The sequence below is a fragment of the Danio rerio genome, chromosome 16 (genome assembly GCF_052040795.2).
Source record: "Danio rerio strain M-AB ecotype USA chromosome 16, GRCz13ab, whole genome shotgun sequence".
In the NCBI taxonomy this organism is placed as follows: Eukaryota; Metazoa; Chordata; class Actinopteri; order Cypriniformes; family Danionidae; genus Danio; species Danio rerio.
This window is the reverse complement of record NC_141036.1, coordinates 54,229,217-54,251,576: the sequence shown is the minus strand read 5'-3', so window position 1 is coordinate 54,251,576 and position 22,360 is coordinate 54,229,217. Positions and strand designations below refer to the sequence as shown.

The 22,360-nt window shown below is 36.8% G+C and overlaps 1 protein-coding gene across 3 annotated transcripts; it reads left to right on the top strand.

Annotated features, from left to right (window-relative positions):
- Nucleotides 1–2,100: 2,100 nt before the first annotated feature.
- On the top strand, nt 2,101–21,299 carry rad21a (RAD21 cohesin complex component a). Of its 3 annotated transcripts, none has more exons than XR_015510263.1 (14): nt 2,101–2,202; nt 4,256–4,442; nt 4,873–5,002; nt 5,092–5,191; nt 5,380–5,486; nt 7,197–7,391; nt 7,465–7,587; nt 8,615–8,755; nt 10,658–10,881; nt 10,964–11,141; nt 14,127–14,364; nt 14,446–14,628; nt 17,410–17,493; nt 20,587–21,298. XR_015510263.1 is itself a non-coding variant. In NM_199595.1 (14 exon segments), coding segments are annotated over 13 exon segments (1,932 nt in total). In that variant the 5' UTR covers nt 2,101–2,202; nt 4,256–4,298; the 3' UTR covers nt 20,779–21,299.
- Nucleotides 21,300–22,360: the final 1,061 nt, after the last annotated feature.

Sequence of the window (22,360 nt, the reverse complement as noted above, 5' to 3'; positions counted from 1 at the left end):
TGTTGATGCCAGAGGTTGGAGGAGAATGGCCAGACTGGTTCCAGCTGATAGAAAGGCCACAGTAACTCAAATAAACACTCGTTACAACCGAGGTCCGCAGAAGAGCATCTCTGAACACACAACACGTCCAACCTTGCGGTGGATGTGCTACAGCAGCAGAAGACCAAAACGAGTGGCACTCCTCTAAGCTACAAACAGGAAACTAGGCTACATTTCGCACAGGCTTACCAAAATTGGACAATAGAAGATTGAAAAAACGTTGCCTGGTCTGATGAGCATCGATTTCTGCTATGACATTCGGATGGTAGGGTCAGAATCAGGGGCAGACTGGCCATAGGGAGCACCAGGACATTTCACTTTGGCCTGACGGTCAATCTGGCCTGCACCCGCGAGTCTGGCCTGCCACGCCTCTTTAACCCCCCAGCCCCGCTCTTCACTTTATAGATCGCATCGGATGTGGCCTGGCAGCACGACTCCAGCCTGCACAACAACCCCAACAACCGTTCACATGCTAGATGGCATCGGATGTGACCTGTCTAACTGTAACATTGTCCTGGTGGAAAATGCTTTCCCAGTCCGCCCCTGGTCAGAATTTGGTGTCAACAACATGAAAGCATGGATCTATCCTGCCTTGCCTTTCATCAACGGTTCAGGCTGATAGTGGTGGTGTAATGGTGTGTGGGATATTTTCTTGGCACACTTTGGGCCTATTAGTATCAATAGAGCATCGTCTCAATGCCACAGCCTACCTGAGTATTGTTGCTGACCATGTCCATGTCCCTTTATGACCACAGTGTACCATCTTCTGATGGCTATAACATGTCATAAAGCATGAATCATCTCAGACTGGTTACTTGAACATGACAATGAGTTCACTGTACTCAAATGGCCTCCACAGTCACCAGATCTCAATCCAATAGAGCACCTTTGAGATGTGGTGGAACAGGAGATTTGCATCATGGATGTGCAGCTGGTAAATCTGCAGCAACTGCATGATGCTATCATGTCAATATGGAGCAAAATCTCTGAGGAATATTTCCAGCACCTTGTTAAATCTATGCCACTAAGAATTAAGCAAAAGGGGGTCCATCCTGGTACTAGTAAGGTGTACCTAATAAAGTGGCTGGTGAGTGTGTTGTGTATATATATAAAAAGTGTGAAAAGTGTGTATGCATAATAAGCAGGAAAAGTGATAAAACTCACAAGTAGTTCAGCTTTCTACGTCACTACAGTGTATTTTATTGAGTTTCTTCAAATGCAACCTTCTATGAGCATTTTATGAAATGTTCACCTATTATTCATGCACACAAAAGAAAATGTATACAAAGAAGAACCGCAGACTTCCTGTAGCTCATTGTTGTGACGCCTCGCATTCGGTTTGTAAGGCAACACCGCCCTCTGCCAACTGAACAGCGCGCTGTCATTGGACTCCGCTACAGCCACTGCCTGTCAATCACCAGCTAAGCCCCGCCTACCACCAGCCGCCAAGGTGAAGCGTAGAAGGAATACAGCTGCGGATTCTCATGTTAATTTTTGTGACACAACAATAAATAATAGATTTTTTATATTACTGCGAGAGTTAGGTTTAGGGTTGGGGTAGACGTTAATAAAATACAATAATGGGTATTTTGATATGCATAAGGCTCTGTGTAATTACTGTTTTACATTACTGTTATGGTTGGGTTTAGGGTTGTCATCGGGTAGACATTAGAAAAATACAGTTTAATGGCTATTTTAATAAATAATATGAATAATACTCTGTATAAATTCTGCTTTACATTACTGTATGATGGTTGGTTAAGGGTTGGAGAGCGGGTAGACGTTAATAAATACAATTTAATGGGTAATTTTATAATTAATATTACTGTTTTTATATTACGGTGCTGATTGGGTTTAGAGTTGGGGTAGGGGTAGACGTTAATAAATTCAGTTAATGGATATTTAAATAAAAAATATAAATAATTCTCTTTAACTTTCAGCTGCAGCTGTATCCCTTCTGGCAACCTCCAGCCTCCCTTGCAGCCGCTTCCTGTCAATCAGCCACCAAGCTCCTCCCACCGCCAAATTTTGACTGTAAACATCCCGCCGAGAGCGCGCGCCATCTTTGTCGGATTCAATGAGAGGAAACGGTTGCTAACTTCTCTCCGTAGGAGGGGAGAGAAAAGACTGATCACGAACAACACGGATAAGATATTTTGAATGGTACGTCCCGAAAAATTCCTGTTTTTGTGGATAAATGAGATTGAGAAGGGGAATGTGCGAGCAGGGGGATGAAATTTGACGCTCGCGCTGCTTACGTGCTGCGGCTAATCAACAGTTGGCTAAGGCTAATTGCTAACGATAGCTTACGAATTATTTGGCTCTGAAAGCATTATTAAAATGACTGAATAACCAATTTATGGCGTTTAAAAGATCAACGCGAGTGAGATAAAATTAAGTTACATCGTTTGCGCTCTATATGTTCTAGAAATTATTTTTTTAAAAGCGAAATAGCGTCGCTTGCTAATCAGCTGCTTAGCCAAACGCTAGTGTGGACACAAACGCAACAGTTCTGCATGTTTAAATCGAGCTGCTTGTTTATACGTTTGCATGTTTAGTTTTCTTATCTTGTTTTTATAAAATTTAGAACAATTGTTTTGGATAATGCACTTCATTAAGGGCGTAAAAGTGTGGTTTAGCTCATTTTCTTCATGGTATAATGCTGGTGTGAAGGCGGGCAATTCTTCAAAATAAACCAACTAACGTAACGTTAGCATCTCGGCTAGCTTTAAGAAGTAGCTTTGATGTCTTTTATAAGATAATTTTGTATTTAATAGGCTTATGATTGATTGTTTTGTGTTAGATGTGGTACGAATGCCCTTTATTGTGCAGTTCTATGGTCTTGCCTAAATGCACGTGCACTTTATTGCCATATTGTGTATATATATCTGCATTTTGTAGATTGATCTGCATTAGATCTTATGCATCCTGTTTTGTTGTCTTGTATAAAAATGCATGTGCTTGTAGATGTATAGGGTTTAGATATGGTCAGTTGCATTTTATCTCTTCTCATAATTTGCTGACTTATCCATCATATGCATCTTCTAGTCTAATGGATCTGGTGTCCGCGGGGTCTTAATTTTCAAAAACTAAATTATAGACTTTTAAATAGTCTTTAATTTGCGTAATTACTGTGTTGTAGGTCTTTGATAATTTTTAATAAGTCTAAATTTACCTATGTCCATGTAAAGTTACCCTATCAGGAAAAGACCCAACCAATCACCAGCAATACATCTCAATAAAACTTTTTACAAAAATATTTTTTTACACTATCTAGCACGTGCACTTTATTAGCATATTGTAGATTGATCAGCATTAGATATGGTGTACGTTATGCAGTTTTGTTATATATATGTTGTCTTATAATTTAATAACTTATCCATCATGTAATGGATTTTATACATCACTGTAGTCTGAAAAGGGTGTCCGCGGGGTCTTACATTTCAAAAAACTAAATTTTGGGCCTTTATAAAATCTTAAATTTGATCAAATATTATGTTCTAGGCCGGTATAAGTTTGTGATGGTATAATTATCTTGGATAGAAATACCACGGTTTAACGGTATTGTGATTATTGCTCTAAAATTAGTTGTTTTTAAATGTCTGGGTAAAAAACAACACATTTTCCCCATTGAACACAGTATACAGTATTTTATTTCACAATTTACTATTCACATTTATAACATTTTGGAGCAGTAAACATGTCAGGCTAATAATTAAAAGAAATCATTAACTTCTACGGTCTTCATTAGTTTACAAAACAGATATTTCTTTACAACATTTTAAAAAACCTTTACATATACCTTAAGAACGGTGTAACAAAGTTTTCGCAATTTTTAAAATCTTGACTTTTCCAAATCGCGGTAAACATTAAAACAGGTTATCGTCATGCTTAGATGTAGGTCTAAAATAATTTTGAATAGGTCTTAATTTTCCCATGTAAAGTTACCCAATCGGGCAAGGACCAATCCAATCACCATCAATACGTCTCAATAAAACTTATAACAAAAAATTATTTATTAACTCTATTTACCAATATGGTTTTATTACCTTCCCTAGAATACATTTTATTTTTAAATGTAACTTAATCCTTTTACAAAGATTGTTAACCATTAAGCCCTTTTGTGAGTCTGAAATTGTATTTATAATGGTCTTAAAAAGTCTTACATTTGTCTTAAATCCTTGCTGGAGTTTTAAATAATTCTGTTTTCTTCCAGGTGTAGTGGAGAGATCTCAGATCTTTGACCAGACACCGGGGCAATGTTTTACGCCCACTTCGTCCTCAGTAAACGTGGGCCGCTAGCCAAAATCTGGCTGGCGGCCCATTGGGACAAAAAGCTGACCAAAGCACACGTCTTTGAATGCAATCTAGAAAGCAGCGTGGAAAGCATCATTTCCCCAAAGGTGAGTGTTTAACACTGGTTGTTGCATGATGTTGTGTGTAGGCATGGGTCAGTATACAATTCTGATGCTATGATAATCTTGGATAAAATATCACAGATTCACTGTATCGTGATTACTGCTCTAAAATATATTTTAAGTGTCTGTGTAAAAAAACTATTTTGGAGCGATAAACATGTCAGACTGAATAATGAAAATAAATAATGGACTTTTGCAGGCTTCTTTACAATTTAAAATGACATTTTTGGATATCTTTTTTTGCTGTAGATGCTGTTGTACTTAAAAAAAAAAATCTTACATACACCTTAGGAATGGTATAGCAGGAAAGTTTTACCGCTTTAAAAACCTTGACTTTTCTGAAATGCAGTGTACCCGTGTCTAGTTGTGTGTGTGTTTATGGACGTTAAATCTCTTTTAATACTCGACTGTATAGGTGAAAATGGCTTTGCGTACATCTGGTCATCTTCTCCTGGGCGTGGTGAGGATCTACCACAGAAAAGCCAAATATCTTCTGGCTGATTGTAATGAGGCATTTATCAAGATCAAAATGGCTTTCCGCCCAGGTATTGTATCAAAACATGAGTTACAATAATTTGTTTCTATTATCGTCTAGCTTTGCCTGCTTTTATTTACTAGTTTGGGTCGGTTTTAGGTGTGGTTGATCTGCCAGAAGACAACCGTGAGGCAGCATACAATGCCATCACCTTGCCAGAGGAGTTCCACGATTTTGACCAGCCTCTTCCTGATCTTGAGTAAGTCATGCATGTTGTTTTATGTTTTAGGTGCAAGTTTTGGTCTGCTTTAGGATGTGGGAATGTATTAAATGTTTGCACGGCAAATTTGATTAGTCTTCAGTGGTCCTTGATTTGGTTTTCATGTATATTTATGCACAAATGACTTCTTGTGAATGTGATTTTTGATTCTAACATTTGTATTTCAGTGATATTGATGTAGCACAGCAGTTCACCCTGAATCAGAGTCGTGTTGAGGAGATCACCATGAGGGAGGAAGTAGGAAACATCAGCCTCATGACTGACAACGACTTTGGTAAAACCTGAAAGAAGCATTCAATTCAATTAAATTCAGCTTTATTTGTATAGCGCTTTTACAATGTAGATTGTGTCAAAGCAGCTTCACATAAATGGTCATAGTAACTGGAACAGTGTGGTTCAGGTTTTAGTGTTTAAGTTCAGTTCAGTTCAGCTCTGTTCAGTGTGATTTAATCATTACTGAGAGTTCAAACACTGAAGAGCAAATTCATCGATGCGTAGGTCTACCAATCCTGAACCATGCGAGGCAGTGGCGACAGCGGAGAGGGAAAAAAAACTTCACCTGATGGGAGTGAAGAAAAAAAACCTTGAGAGAACCAGACTCAGTTGGGCACGACCATTTTAATTTCTCCGCTGGCCAAAAGTCTTGTGCAGAAATTCATTCGCCGTGGTTTATGCTGGAAGATGGCCTCAATGAAGACTCGTCTGTCCCTCAAATATTAAGCATTTAATATTTAAATGTAATTTTATTTAAGACATTTTTTATTTCGGGTAGTAGCCAAGGTTTTTTTTCCCCTCATTTTAATTTAGTTTAAATTAAATGTAAATTAACTTGTGGTAAAATAAAAAAAAAATGTAAACCATATGATCATGAAAAATGTAAACTAATGACAAAACCCCTTTAAATTTTTATAAGCAATAAATGTGAGCAGAAAAATAGATGCTAGTTTCAATCGTTAGGATTTTTATAAACTACAATAGTTACTTAACTTTAAACGTAACCTTGAGTAGGGGAGCATGGTATTTTTAGGCACGATATAAAAGTTGAATAGCTTTGGAAAAAAAGTGACTACAATTTTACACTGTTATAAAATTGTGATAGTTTATTCTTGTTTATAAGTCTAGTCTTGCCATCATTTTGTGGTTATGAAATTTATATGCAATTTAAAGGTGTACAGAAAATATAAAAATAGATTTTAGTTCAAACTGTTATTATGATTATAAGAAATTATAATAGTTACTCAACTACAGTGAAACACTGAGTAGGAAAGCATATTTTTAGGCATAAGTTGCTTAAAATGCGATTTTTACGTTGTGATATAAAATTGTGATTTTTTTTTATGCTTGTTTATAAGTCTAGTTTGGCCAACATATTATGGTTATACATTTTAAAAGAGTTCAAATGTGAACCGAAAATATAAAAATAGGTGCTAGTTTAAATCGTTATTTTGATTTTTTTAAAACTACAATAGTTAAAAGTGTAACACTGAGTAGGGAAGCATATTTCTTTGGCATAATAAAAAGGTTTGGCTTTGGATAAAAAGTGATTTCAGTTTTATGTTGTGATATAAAATTGGGATTTGTAATGCTTGTTTTTAAGTCTAGTTTGGCCAACATATTACTGCCAGGCTGCTCTTACTATCAAACACATTCTGTAGGAATGTACAAGTTTGAATACAATTAGACAAAATGTTTAAAGTAGAGTACTTCGGACATTTTTGAAAAGGTACTACCTGGAAGAATCTTAAATTATTTATCAATCATTGAACTTTGAAAAAAGTTTGAACTTTGAAAATTATGTTTAACTTTGAAAAAAAATTTGTATGAATTTTATTTATTTATATTGTATAAATTTGACTTTTTTTGTAATAGGAATTTGTGTACAATAATAAAAAATGTTTTTATCGTGTAATATTTTATTTATATCCAGAGTTAGAATCACAAATTGCATGTTCTACAACACTTAATATCACTAATGTCCTACCAGGTGACTTCGGCATGGATGATCGCGAGATGATGAGGGAGGAGAATGCTTTTGGAGACATCATCCATGAATCGTCTGCTGCCAATCTTCTTCTGGAAGCTGAACCTGGTCCTGCTCATCTCCCCGACAAAACACCCAACCTTGACTATGATGACTTTGGAGACAACAACCTAGAGAACAGCGATGGCGGAATTTTAAGTGAGTACAGTTGATCTTTAATAGTTTGTATGATGATAATGAGGTACTAATCTAAGTTTGTGCTACATTTCAGTGGACAAGATCCTGAGCAATGAGGATGGCGGTGGTATATTTGATGATCCTCCAGCTATCACTGACAGTGTGATGATGCCTCAAGACCATGGAGATGATGATGACGACTTTGATAACTTTTCTCGTAAGTAAATCCAATTCCTTGTTTCTATAAATTGACTAAACCCTTTTCTTTTTTGCTGCAATCGTCACTTTTTTCCAATGATAAATTGTGCTGTCATTTTTTTCCCCAATGTATGCAGTCATTTGACCAGTTTCTTTTCTTTGAATGTTATTGCATTAGACTAAAACATATTGACTTTTCACAAAGGGCGTAGCATCCTCCTAAATATATTTGAGTTGTCTGTTTTTTCCACCTTTGACATTTTAAAGTGTTCCTGTTAAAAATGGCGATTCTGCAAAGAACAGTGTAAAGACCATTTCAATATTGTCATGTCACTGGCCCATGAACATTTCCAGCTTGTTATCAAACTATTTAATAACTGTAACAAGAGGCAGTTTAACGATAACTTAATGTTAAAACCGCTTTCATAACATTTTTGTATTCTCGGAAGCTGTAGAAATAAAAAAAATGTAAAAAAAGAAAATATGTTGGGACCATTGTTTTTGTTTACATCCCTTAAAATGGTCTATAAATCACTTATTTTAAATTGTCATGAAATAATTTTGTTTTAATCTATAGAATGATTTTTCAGTCATTAATTTCAGGCGTTAATACGCCTACAATTTACATAAATATTTGTTTTAATGCCTCAATGCAAATGAAGTTTGAAATGGTTTAACCAAGTAAAACAAAATATGTTTGGGGTATTTAAAAGTCTTTACTACATAAGAGGGACTCATTCTTAAAATTTCAAGCTTTATTTTAGGTTGTAAATATTTTTGGCTAATCAATTAAGTATGAGTATAATTATGTACATCATTTAGATTTGTTTAGAGGTTTGTTATTTGTAACAGTAACACATGTGTTTTGGGACAGGTTTGTACAATTTACAGCTTGTTAAGTGATTAAAATGTCTTTCAGGTTTTTTTTTTTTATAATTGTATAAAGATGAGTAACTTGTTTAATGAGGAAATCATCTTCCTGTAATAACAGTTCCTCTTGTCATGCTATTTGGACCTCATAAGACGTTTCTGCATTATCATTTCAGCAGCTGGAGGTCCAGACAGTCCAGACTCTGGACCCGTGGAGCCTCTTCCCAACACCACTGACCAGACAGATCAGACCGAACAGACCACTCTGGTGCCCAATGAGGATGAAGCTTTCGCTCTTGAGCCCATCGACATCACTGGTAAAAATGAACAACAAATTAATAAAAAAAAAAAAAAGTAATATCATAGTTTTACAACTTCAATCCATTGAGCTCTTGTCTACCTGTTATTTTCATTTCTTGTTGAAGCAGTTTCTTTTATTAGTTCAAATAAAATGAGCTTTATTATAACTAAGATTAAGAACAGCATTGTGATATAGACCTTAAAGCAACACTTTGTTTTTTGAAAAGAGGCTAATTTTACAAGTCTCCTTGTGTTGTAAAAGTTGAGTTTTACCTTTTTATAATCCATTCAGATGGTCTCCCGGTCTGGTGGAAGCACTGTTAGTTTAACTTAACATTAAATGACCAAGGACTAGAAATGCACCATTACCGTTTTTTTCAAACCAATCTGATCTTGATACCAAAATTCTGAGTATCGACTGATACAGATCCGATGCCGATACTGTGCTGTTATTACTGTGCTGTTATGTTTGTTTGTTTGTTTTTTCTAAGCGTAATACAATTTATTTAGCTCTGGTGCTAAACTAAAATAATTTATCTTCTTTAGTAAAAATAAAAGACCTAAAGGCCTACTGTATATGACAGACGGCACAGTCTAACTAAAAATATGATGTTTGCTATAAACTAGGCTACAATGTTTGAGCATTCGTTATGACGTTGATCTTTTGTGGTCGAACTTGTTTCCTTTTTTAATATTAAAATTTTTCTTTGAAATCTGTAATAGGCGACCACTATTGATGCTAACTGTTGGTAAAATATATTTTCTTATACTTAGATAAACTAAACTTTCTGAGGCCAGTTTTACTTAATCCCTCACCAAATCAGTGCGTTGGGCATCTCTCCAATGTATTATTGATCCTTTTTATTTAAAAATTTTAGGTAGGCCTACTTTGAGTGTGAAGAGCAGGTAATAACTAGGGCCAGATGGAATCTGCGGACATTTTTTGCCATTTTTGTGCAGAATTTTATTAAAAATCTGCTGATTTATGCGAAATGATTTTGGGAGTGTCATAACTAAAACTTTAATATATGAAATAAAAAGTAATACCTTTTTTAACTTGTATTCAATGTTTACAATGCAAGTCCATCTAGATTCACTTTATTTGGTAAACAAAGCAAGTCCCTCATATAATATCTCTACTAAAAAAGAGAAAATATTATTTTACAAACCGCATTGTAAATAAATCAAATAATTATTCTCATATTAGTCAATATTTTTACTGAAATTAATTTAAAAACAGAATAAGTATAAATTTACACACATTTACACGAGTAAATAAATAGATTCGATAATCAGCTAAAATTCTGCGGGCGCAGATTTCGTGTGGGCCTTGTAATAACCTTCTTCTCTCCAGTGTTGCGAATGCGATCTGCTGGTCTAACAGACACAGCGCAACATGATTCAGAAACAGCAGTGAACTCCTTGTTGCAGGTCAAAATGAAGCCATTTAATGTTAAACTAAATGCATTTCTCCACTGATTATTTAAACTAACTGGAACAAATAGTCTGGCTATTCAGACTGGCTGATACCCGATCCAGCAATAATATGTGGTATCGAACCGATATCTGATCCAGGTATTCCCTAATTTAAACACGAACTCTGCTGAAGTTACATTGTGCTTGGAGACAAAGAAAAATTGCTTTTTTCTAGGCTAATATGGCTAGGAACTATACTTTCGTGCTGGCGTAATAATCAAGTAACTTTGCGGCTGTTCCATGGCTGCAGCAGGTGTAATGATTTACAAACGAATATAGATTTTTAAAAAGTTTAGGTTTTTTTGTTTGTTTAATTGAGTTCACTCTGGTGTTAAATAGATCTTAAAAAGTAAACTTTGTGAAACTTGCAAAAACCCTGAAACAAATCTCAGCCTCAAAGCCTGTTGATATGCTGTTTTATGCATTGTATTATGCGTCCTCAGTGAAAGAGACCAAGGCTAAGAGAAAGAGGAAGCTCATCGTCGACAGCCTGAAGGAGTTGGACAGCAAGACCATCCGTGCCCAGCTGAGTGATTACTCTGATATCGTCACCACGCTTGATTTGGCTCCTCCAACCAAAAAGCTGATGATGTGGAAGGAGACTGGAGGTGTGGAGAAGCTCTTCTCATTGCCTGCTCAGCCTCTCTGGAACGGCCGTCTGCTTAAGGTGAGGGTTTATCTGATGTCACTTTAACGTTGGTATGTTTAAGCACAAGGCTGGAATAAAGCGAATTGTGTGTGTGTTTTAGATGTTTACTCGCTGCTTGACTCCACTGGTGCCTGATGAGCTGAGGAAGAGGAGGAAGGGAGGAGAAGCCGACAGCCTTGAGGACTTCCTGAAGGAGCTGGAGAACCCAGAAGTGCCCAGAGAGGAGGTGCTGGGTCACAGGAGCGACGTTATCGGTAAGCTGATACAAAACAACTGATGTAGCTTAAAACAAGTGATGGACGCCCATGTAAAAGTTAAGATACAAAAGCAATTTACCATTTTACATTGTTTTCTTCTTAAGCGTTACATGGACCCCACAAAATAAAAAAAGATTTAAGTATAAAAATGCATCTTTTAGTACTTTGGTTGTTTGTAAACAATTTTATGAAACAGTTTTAAGTTATTTTATGTTTTTAATGTAAAATTTAGAGTTTTTTTGTATTGTCTGTTATTTATATATGAAGTTGTTGTGTATCGTTATGTATTTTTGTCTGTATTGATGAAATAACCATACATAAGTTGCTGATGTGATAAACAAATGACTAACAGTACAGTACTGCAGTGACAGGATTATGTGCTATATAATATTAATTTTAAAATTACAAACTAAAAGATATAATGATTTAACAAAATAGGCAATTGGAAAAGCATGCAAATAAGTAAATATGAAGTATAAATAAGTCAAAAGGTTTGCTATATACACGTGTAAATGTTAAACTGCTGTGCAAAATTCAGCAGAGAAAGGATCATTGTGCAAACAGATCATTGTGCTGCTGTATTATGGGAAAAATCATAATCACGATTATTTTGGTCATAATTGTAATCAAGATTTTTCAAAGCGATTATCAGTTCAAGTTCAAATGCTTAGCCCTCCTGTGGAATTTTTTTCATATATAAATATTTCCCAAATGATGTTTAACAGAAGAATTTTCACAGTATTTCCTATAATATTTTTTCTTCTGGAGAAAGGCTTATTTGTTTTATTTCGGCTAGAATAAAAGCAGGTTTAAATATTTTGAAACTTATTTTAGTAGCTCAATATTATTAGCCCCCTTAAACAATATTTATTTTTGATTGTCTGCAGAAGAATCTACTGTTATACAATGACTTGCCTAATTACCCTAGTTAAGCCTTTGAATGTCACTTTAAGCTGAATACTAGTATCTTGAAAAATATCTAGTCAAATATTATGTGCTGTTATCATGACAAAGATAAAAGAAAATGATTAGAAATTTGGTATTAAATCTGTTGTTTAAAAATGGGTTGAAAAATCTTTTCATTAAACAATATGCGGGGAAAGGATCGCTAATAATTCAGGAGAGCTAATAATTGTAACTTTAACTGTTTATATACAGTTATTTTCCTTCCTGTAAATAAGAAAAGGATAAGAAATAAATACAATAGAATAAAGATATTAAACATAAGCATCTTCAGTCAGAAAAAAAACTTTAGCTACAAAAGTCCTTCAGTCAAGAGCAGTGAGGGATTTTCTCCTTTTGTTGTTTGAGTAATAATAAAAATAGGCGGCAGCAGGAATATTGCTCGCTGTCCCTAAGAATATTGCAGCTCTGATTTGGTTTCTCTTTCACATGTCTTTTGATTCTCAAATTGTTTGTTTATTACACAAATGAGAGCTAACCTGAATGATCACTAAACACCGCGCTCTGACACAAATGTGCATGTATTTAACCATTGAAGCGCTCATTTAGATGGCGATAGATCTGTGTGCTCTGCTCGTCTCTGAAGAGCGCACACACACAACGGCATCCACCCTTTTGCGCAATCAAAAATACGAATGATTGGAATGTGCATTAATGAATGATGCGCATCCCGTGCTGCAAACGTTACATTACAGCGCATGCATTGTCATTTTCATGTGAAACTGAGCTTTGCAGAGCAACATGTATACAACTGGGTAGGGGGCGGAATATGATGCAATAATCGTTTATCCCGATTAATGTTTTTTCATAATCGTAAGAAGCCGAAATCGAAACCGGCTTTTCAATTAATTGCACAGCCTTGGTATCAAGTGAGATTGACAGGGTTTATACCATCAAGGAAAAGTTGTGGAAATTTGACATGGAAAAACAGAAAAACCCACGAAGTCATGGATATCTGTATACTTAAATATTGGTTAGTTACTACTAGCACATGCTCTCACATTATTAGTGCTGTGTACGCATTTTTAAAATAAATTTACATAGATTAATATAAATTTCAACTAAATATCTTGTTGCATGTTTTATGATTTGCTATTACACCCCAAGATTTACATGGGCAAAATAAATGAAATAAGGTTTTGGATGGTGGATTTCTCAAGGGAAGCAAAAAGAACTTATGCAACAGATCCCTTTCGATCAACAACCAAATACAGGCACTCAGTTGAAAGTAGTTGAATAAATTTATTATAGATAAATGTAGCAATTTAAATGAGCATCTCTTCAGGGTGACCACAGACCAAAATAACAAACAAAAGAATCTGCAAAGTAAATAAACTAAATAACCTGTAAATCTTTGAAGAAAAACACAGGAAACTTACCTTTCTCCCTGAACATAGTCAAAAGTAATCAAAATAAATAGGCAGATCACCCCTAAAAACTCAAACTCTCAAAAAGTTGCACACATATGTGGACATTTGGACAATAGTAAAGTTTGATCATCAGCCGTAGCGGTAGGAAAATCCAGGAGCTCTCCACTCCCAGCAACAATCACACCAAAAATGAGCACCTCGAACACTGCTGGAAGTTCCCTTTTATAGGTCTCTACAAACAGCAGCCAATCAGAACCATGACAATATTAAAGACAACACAAGAAAGCTGGACAAAGAGAAAAAAAACACATACTATGCGCAACAAAAATAAATAAATAAATAAATGTTAGTCATAACATATGCTGTAATAAAATTGAATGTGCATTGTTTTTCATGTTATTCACCACATATACATCGACATTACATAAAACATTACGAATTGAAGTTCTGGAAAAGTCATGAAATGTTGGTATTTAAAATTTGTATAAATCCTGTATTGCAGTGGTCACCAAACTTGTTCCTGGAGGGCCGGTGTCCTGCAGATTTTAGCTCCAACCCTAATCAAACACACACGAACAAGCTAATCGAGGTCTTACTGGGTATGCGTGAAACATCCAGGCAGGTGTGTTGAGGCAAGATGGAGCTGAACCCTGCAGGGACACCGGACCTCCAGGACCAGGATTGGTGACCCCTGCTGTATTGAATATTAAGATGGAAAGCATAAAAATTAATTTTATTTGTGTGTGTGTCCTTCAGATCAGACCATCATGGAGGAGCCCAGTATGCTGCAGGCGTCCTCTATGGAGGGCAGCAGAACCGCTCTCGATGAGTCCATGATGCCTCCTCCATCCCGCCAGCGCGGACTCAAGCGCAAGTCACTCGAGACGCTCGAGAAAGATGCAGTTCTGCCTGTAAGTCAATCACAGAATCATGCTGTTTATGTATGGAAGTGTTTGAAACTCTAGCCTAACCATGCACGATTGTGATTCCAGCCAATGGGAGTGTTGGAGCAGACGCTTCAGCCCTTGGATCAGTCTGTGCTTTCCCATCAGCTTGAGATGCCACAGGTGGAGCTTCCTCCTGAGGACACCACTAACCTCTCTAGACTCATTCCAGAGCTGGATCTGTTGGATGAAAAGAGCAAGGATAAAGACAAGGACGACAGCGACGAAGAGGTGAGGAGTTTACATACATTTACATGTAGTCATTTAGCAGTCTTGCAATCGAGGAGCGATTCAACAAGAAGAGGCAATGCACTTGTTAAGTGTGACGTCATGCGAAGTGGCTTCCGCCTCCAAGCGCTCTGTCAAACTGTATGGGGAGACTTAAGAAATGCTAATTAGTAAACATTTACGAAGCGCTGCAATACTTTCGAAAATTACAATCGCAATATACCCATGCCTAATATCTGATGGCTGGAAAGTGATTCATCTTTTTATAAATTGTTCAAATATTGGTGTCTGTGATGCAGCAAGTCCAGAGACTGTTGTGGACACCATGATTTCATATAAAATTCACTTTGTGTACTCGTTGTTGCTCTTATAGTTGTGTAAATTGCTTCCTTGTCCTCATTTGTAAGTCGCTTTGGATAAAAGCGTCTGCTAAATGACTAAATGTAAATGTGATATGACTAAAAAGGAATGAATAATACACAAATATTTTCTTAATTCAAACGAGTAGCAGCTTGGACCCGGAAACAGTATTCCTTACGTCTCGACTTAACAAGCAGATACACAAGATGTGCTAATTATACAGAGCAACTGTTAGTACTCTGAGAATCGAGCATTAGAGTAGGGAGTGGTGATGTTTTATTTTTTAAGAGAGAGAAGAGCGTTTCTACAGGTAGGATAGTCAAGAAACACTCGCCTGTGTAAAGCACAGGTCAATACTAGGGATTTAACGGTATCAGAATTTCACGGTACGATAATACCTCGGTATGAATGTCACGGTACGGTATTTATTGAATCATTTACAGGAAAAAACAAAACTTATGAAAATACTCCAAAAAAGTGCCAAAAGTGTCAATGACATACAAATTAGCCATCTATCTGTAAGCTTTGAAACAGGAACTTCAATTTTAATAAAAAAAAAATTAAACCATGTAAAAAAAATAAAGTTTCAATTTAGTATTGTTGAAAACTCATCACATTCAACGTTTAATCACTCACTCACTTAGATAGAGATGGGTTTAAAGGAAAATTATCATATAAATATAATCTGGTAAAAGCTGGTATCTCTGGGCATTTACAATGTCCCCTGCAACAAAAAAAACCCCTCTCATTTGGGACTGAGGTTTCTGGGACAAGAGAGATATGACTTGGCCCAGGTTGACAGCAGTGGGTAACGTTGTGCATTGTCTTTCCCCCACTTGAGAGGACAAGCCATGAGTAAGATAGAGGTCTCATGTCTGCATCAATATGAACAGTGTGCTGACAACACAGCTGATAAGAACTCGCGCGACAACACAGCTGATAAGAACTCGCGCGACAACACAGCTGATAAGAACTTGCGCGACAACACAGCTGATAAGAACTCGCGCGACAACACAGCTGATAAGAACTCGCGCGACAACACAGCTGATAAGAACTCGCGCGACAACACAGCTGATAAGAACTCGCGCGACAACACAGCTGATAAGAACTCGCGCGACAACACAGCTGATAAGAACGCGCGCGACAACACAGCTGATAAGAACGCGCGCGACAACACAGCTGATAAGAACGCGCGCGACAACACAGCTGATAAGAACGCGCGCGACAACACAGCTGATAAGAACGCGCGCGACAACACAGCTGATAAGAACGCGCGCGACAACACGCCTGATAAGAACGCGCGCGACAACACAGCTGATAAGAACTCGCGCGACAACACAGCTGATAAGAACGCGCGCGACAACACAGCTGATAAGAACTCGCGCGACAATACAGCTATTCAGTATGCGCGCGACAACACAGCTGATAAGAACTCGCGCGACAACACAACTGATAAGAACTCGCGCGACAACACAGCTGATAAGAACGCGCGCAACAATACAGCTATTCTGTACGCGCGCGACAACACAGCTGATAAGAACTCGCGCGACAACACAGCTGATAAGAACGCGCGCGACAACACAGCTGATAAGAACGCGCGCGACAACACAGCTGATAAGAACGCGCGCGACAACACAGCTGATAAGAACGCGCGCGCGACAACACAGCTGATAAGAACGCGCGCGCGACAACACAGCTGATAAGAACGCGCGCGACAACACCGCTATTCAGTACGCACGCGGCGACAACACCCGCTTTAGAGTTTTCCAGCTCTTTTTCATCCCCGCTTCTAGCAGCACACTCCATTTCCGCATTACTGGATCTGTAGCGACAACAGACCGCAAGGGATGATGGTCAAGCATGGGCTGATGGGAATTGTAGTTTTCGCTACCTCCCGTTCGCTTCATTCGCCTGAGCAAATTTTCTCAGAAGACCTATAGTTTTACCGAGTCATGCGACAACGGTAATATCGAAAAAAATTAATATTGCGGTATGACGGTATTTACAATACCGTTACATCCCTAGTCAATACACAATGTTTTTTTTTTTTTTGACAAACACCTACTGAACACTTTATTAGGTACACCTGTCTAACTGTGCGTTAACACAAATTTCTAATCAGTCAATCACATGGCAGTACTTCAATGCTTTTAGGCATGTAGACATGATCAAGATGATCTGCTGCCGTTCAAACCAAGCATCAGAATGGGGAATAAAGGGCATTTAAGTGACTTTGAACGTGGCATGGTTGTTGGTGTCAGACAGACTTGTCGGAGTGTTTCAGAAACTGTCCTTTGATTTTGGTTTGTTATTATGTATAAATTATTAAATGCAACTCACCTTTGTTTTTTCTTTGTCTCTTTCTTAATGCTGTTTTGACTTAGTAATTTTCCAGTAATAAATGGAGTTTGTTTGAATCAACAGGGCGAGGAAGGACAGGGAGGAGATCAGGACCAAGAGGAGAGAAGGTGGAACAAGAGAACTCAGCAGATGCTTCACGGTCTTCAGGTTAGTATTCAAGCCATCAATCAGCATTATTCATATTCGAAACTAACGTTTTTATTTGCGTAATATATATAAGGGCTGTGTGTGGGTGCGTGTGTACACACACACACACACACACACACACACACACACACACGGTTTGCTTAAGATTATCATGCCATCGATTCGGTTCAATTCGATATCTCAGTGCATTGATGACACTTTTCACACAAAATTAGATTTTTTTCTTCACAACACAAGAAATTATTTTACTAATATATAATATATTAATATTTATATATTATTTGTAATGCAATATTGTCCTTTAATACAAGCAGTTGGATATATGAACTGTACCTTTAATTTGACCTGCTCAAAGAAAAAACTCTATGAATGTTTTATAATACTCCAATAAATGCACAGAAGACAACATGAGCATTTATAGCAGGGGTCACCAACCTTTTTGAAACCGAGAGCTTCTTTTTGGGTACAGATTATTGTGAAGGGCTACCAGTTTGATGCACACTAAAATAACAAATTTGCTCAATTTACTTTTATATGTTATTATTAATAATTAATGATATTCATCTATGTGAAGACACTGATCTTGTTAATGATTTCTCACAATCGTTGTCAACAATGATTTAACAAGGTAGGAAACGGATAAATATCAATATGCAGCATGTCATTTGTCTGAAATAGTTTTTTATTTACAGTACAACTTCATGTCATTTTCAGTTTTACACCAATGCAAGTGGGATTTAAAAAGTATTTTATAGTAAAGTAAAAAAGGGTAAAAATATTAGATTTTGATGCTCAGCTTTCTGGTAAATGCACCCCTAATATAAATATATAAGTGCTGTCAATCGATTAATAAAAGTAACTAAATTGCACTTTTTTTTTTTGTAATTAATTACAATTAAAAGACTGACAAAAACTATTTAAATTCAAAATATAATTGTTTATTAGAATTTTTGTTTAACTTGTAACAGATTTCTTCATGTAAACAACATACCCAGAATAAATCATCATGATCCTGGCTTGACAGCCATTTATTACAGAAATTAAAACACAGGCATGTTAATGCCATTTGAATTTTAAAACAATCAATGCCAATAAATAAAAAAATTATTTCCGAGTTGGATTCTAAGCGGACCGCAAAAAAAAAAAAAAGCCAAAATTCAGGCATTGCGGACATGGAAAATGGAAAATTTTAATAACAATAAAGTATTGAATACAAACAATTGCACTCATTGTAGAGTTGTATTGCTGTAAGTTGACAACATTAATTATAAAGTAGAAGCAATTTTGCTCAGTCCTCCTTTACATTCAGCCAGTTGCTAAAACAGTCCAGACATTTGCCCCTTTCACACAGTGATACCGGTAAATATCCGGTAAATTTCCGGAACGACTTTACCGGTATATTCAAAAAAGCGCTGTTCACACAGGCGAGGACGTTACGGAAATTTTCCGGAAAAGAGCATTCACACATCCATCGCAAAATGCCGGTAAATTCTGACATCATTAACCAGAAATGACCTCTAAACGGCTGCGCTTGTGTTTGTAAACATTTGACTACATTACAAACTCTTCGGATGGATCAGTATTGAGTACAACTCTAATGAAAACCTAGGGAAACACTTTGATATGTGTGTGTGCTGGCGCTATGGGCGCTCACTGGCACACGCAAAGCTTGAAGGTAAACAAACAACGGATTATCATAAACATTTTATCGATAATTATTTACACAGCATTAAGAAGGAACATAGAAACATTATCTGACTAACATCTAGCAGCTAAATGTGTCTGGAAAAAATATTCAAAGGCTTTTATTCTCATAAACCGCGCGCACGTGAATGCGTCTGACTGTTCTGATTGGCTAAAGCAGGTGTCTCACGTCAGCACGTTCTAGACGTGGACGCGCTTATTACGGCAATCTTCCTTCTGCATTCACACAGCGCAGCATTCCGGCAAATTTCCGGTAATGTTACAACTTCTCTTTCCGGAAAATAGCCAGAACGAATTTACCGGTAATTTCAAAAAGGGCCTGTTCACACATACAACCTTTCCGGAAAATTGCCGGTAATTTTCCGGAAAGGTCTGTATGTGTGAAAGGGGCTATTGTCTGTGGGACAATGTGGACCTTTTCTTTTGAATGATGTGAGCTGAGAGTGAGAACAGGCAGGATCGCTGAATCAGCATATGCATTTCGGTGTCTAATTTTGTTGCCATCGTAAGAAGCATCAAGCGGTCTGTCAAAGGCACCCACAGGTACCTTTAGAGTCACACCAAAGACTAATTCTTACAGGGACTTTGGTCACACCATCTCTAAACATTTAAACAACTTTGAGGGATATTGACAACAATGTTTAGGCATTTATTCTTGTTGCTAGGAAATGCACACACACAGGACAGGGCAGCTGGAGCTTCTGCCTTCAAATTCAAAACACATGATCGCGTTCATCAAATTTGCCTAAACTAAGCTTTCTAAAGTATGGCTGTATTTCACAAGGATTCTGACAAATCAACGTGAAACAAACGCTTTACAAAAGTTGAGTTTAAGGGGGAAACGCGTCAAACTTAATGAAACATTTGAGGGCGCATGCAAAGGCAGAGGAATGCACTGGTCATGACAGTTTGCGACATTATTTGGCACTTTCACTGAAACATTGACAAGGACACCAATACTCTGATTTTAATATGATTAAGATAACACTCTTATTAAGAGTCGACCATGCTATTTTTGATTACCTTAAAGGACCACCGAGTCACGAAATGCTGAGGTTTTTCTTTCCGTTTGCCATGCCGTATCAAGTTCCATTAAAACAGAAGTCCAAAGCTAAAAATGAAACACCCGAAACTGCATGAGACTCTGGAGAGCCTGGTGATGCAACATTAATTGTTTTATACTGAAACTTGCCTTCAAAAAGTGCTACCTTGATCTTTTCCATATTTCTTTGCATGTTGAACATGTCGACAACAACAGGAAATAAAAACTGCAACTCCATTAATTGCGTAATTTTTTCTTAACGTGTTAAATATTTCAAATTAATGTTATTAATTAATGTGTGTGTATATAATATATATCTCTAAAATGCTTTCCCTCTGCTTTGACAGCGCGTGGTGGCTAAAACCGGAGCCCAGTCCATCAGCCTGCTGGAGCTGTGCAGAAACAACAACAAGAAACAGGCTGCGGCCAAGTTTTACAGCTTCCTGGTGCTGAAGAAGCAGCAGGCCATCGACCTGACGCAGACCGAGCCCTACAGTGACATCATTGCCGCGCCGGGACCACGCTTCCACATTGTATAGACGCAGACCCTCGGTTTTGTTTTTAGTAGTTGTATTTAACTCGGTTGTTTTTGCTACTGTTGCTTTTGTATCAGTTTTTTTGTCCTTTGGGGCCAATTTTAAAAGGTTTCAAGTCAAACCCAATAGATCATGAAGACATTATACCTGCATAGTGAGATGTTCTGTTAGTACATGTTGGATCTCCACATCCATTGGGACTCCGCAGTTTCACTACTTGTTGTTTTTCCTCCATTGTTCTGTTCTTATTTCCCTTCATAAGCTTTATCCCAGTAAGTTTTACATTTGTAGTAGTGTTAGTCGTGTACATTTTAAGATTTTCTCCTTTTTTGTTTTTAAATAATGTCACAATTGAGAGGCAAAGGTTTATTTTTGCAAACCCAAGTGGATTTAATAACAATAGTTCAATGTTTTGTATCTCTCTTTTAATGGCAATTATGATTATTAAAGGTTCTTACATACAATTGGAATTTTTATGCACTTGTGATTTCAATTTTGATATTGATTAAAAAGTTTCCTGGTTTCCTCTCGTTTTGAATGGTTCTTCAATTAGTACTTATACCAGGTGTCTCAAACTGCCAGCCGCAAGCCATTTGCGCTCTCCCTCCTGCCTGCAACTGAAGTCAAAAATATAACCAGGTTCTGCCCCTGGTTCTTTTTTTTTTTTTATCACTATCATTGTCGTACTGTCACATATAGCCACTTGTGGTTTCTGGACATGTAAAGTACTGTACTACACTCATGGTATCTGCAGGGTCTTAAAATGTCCAGGGTTTCTGCAGGGTCTTAAAATGTCTTAAATCTCAAAATCCAAAATTTAGGCATTTATAAGTCTTAAATTTACTGAAATATTGTGTTGTTGGTCTTAAATCCTTTTTAAACAGGTCTTAATTTTCCTTGGTTCTTGTATTGCTTCCAAATCTGGCCAAGTCTAACAATCCATCTCAATAAAACTTTAAACTTCTTATTTAAAAAAGTCACTTTAACTCTATTTATCAAAATGGTTTAATTCTCTTCCTTACAGTAGTTCTCCAAGTATTTACTGCTGAGAACACCGACTTGGACAGATTGTTTTGAATATTAAGTTTAGAATAGTTTTTAGAACTTTTAAAACTTTTGTTCATATTTAAATTATTTTAAAGAAAGTTTATGCTGGAAAATAAGTGTATGGATTCAAGTAGAGCTGGCTTGTTTTTCACAACTTTGAAAACATTCAGCTAAGAAACCAAATCCTAAATATTTGAATTTTTATTACTAATGTACTATTGTATTATTAAATTATAATTAATTTTTTGATACGGCAAATAAAACTCTTTTCCATCTGGCTTATTTGAAAAAAAATCCTTAGCCTTATCCCTTTATCTAAAATTGAATTCATAATGGTCTTCGAAATGTCTTAAAGTCTGGGAAACCTGCAGAAACACTCATGTCAAAAACATTTAATTAACTATAGAATTAGTTTTTGATGGGGGCAACTACATGTTATTTCTCCTGGCCAATTTATAAAACCCTTAGCGTTTAGTCCTGTATAAGTCTGAAACTTCATTTTTCATGCTCTTAAAAAGTCTTTCAGAAACCCTGCACA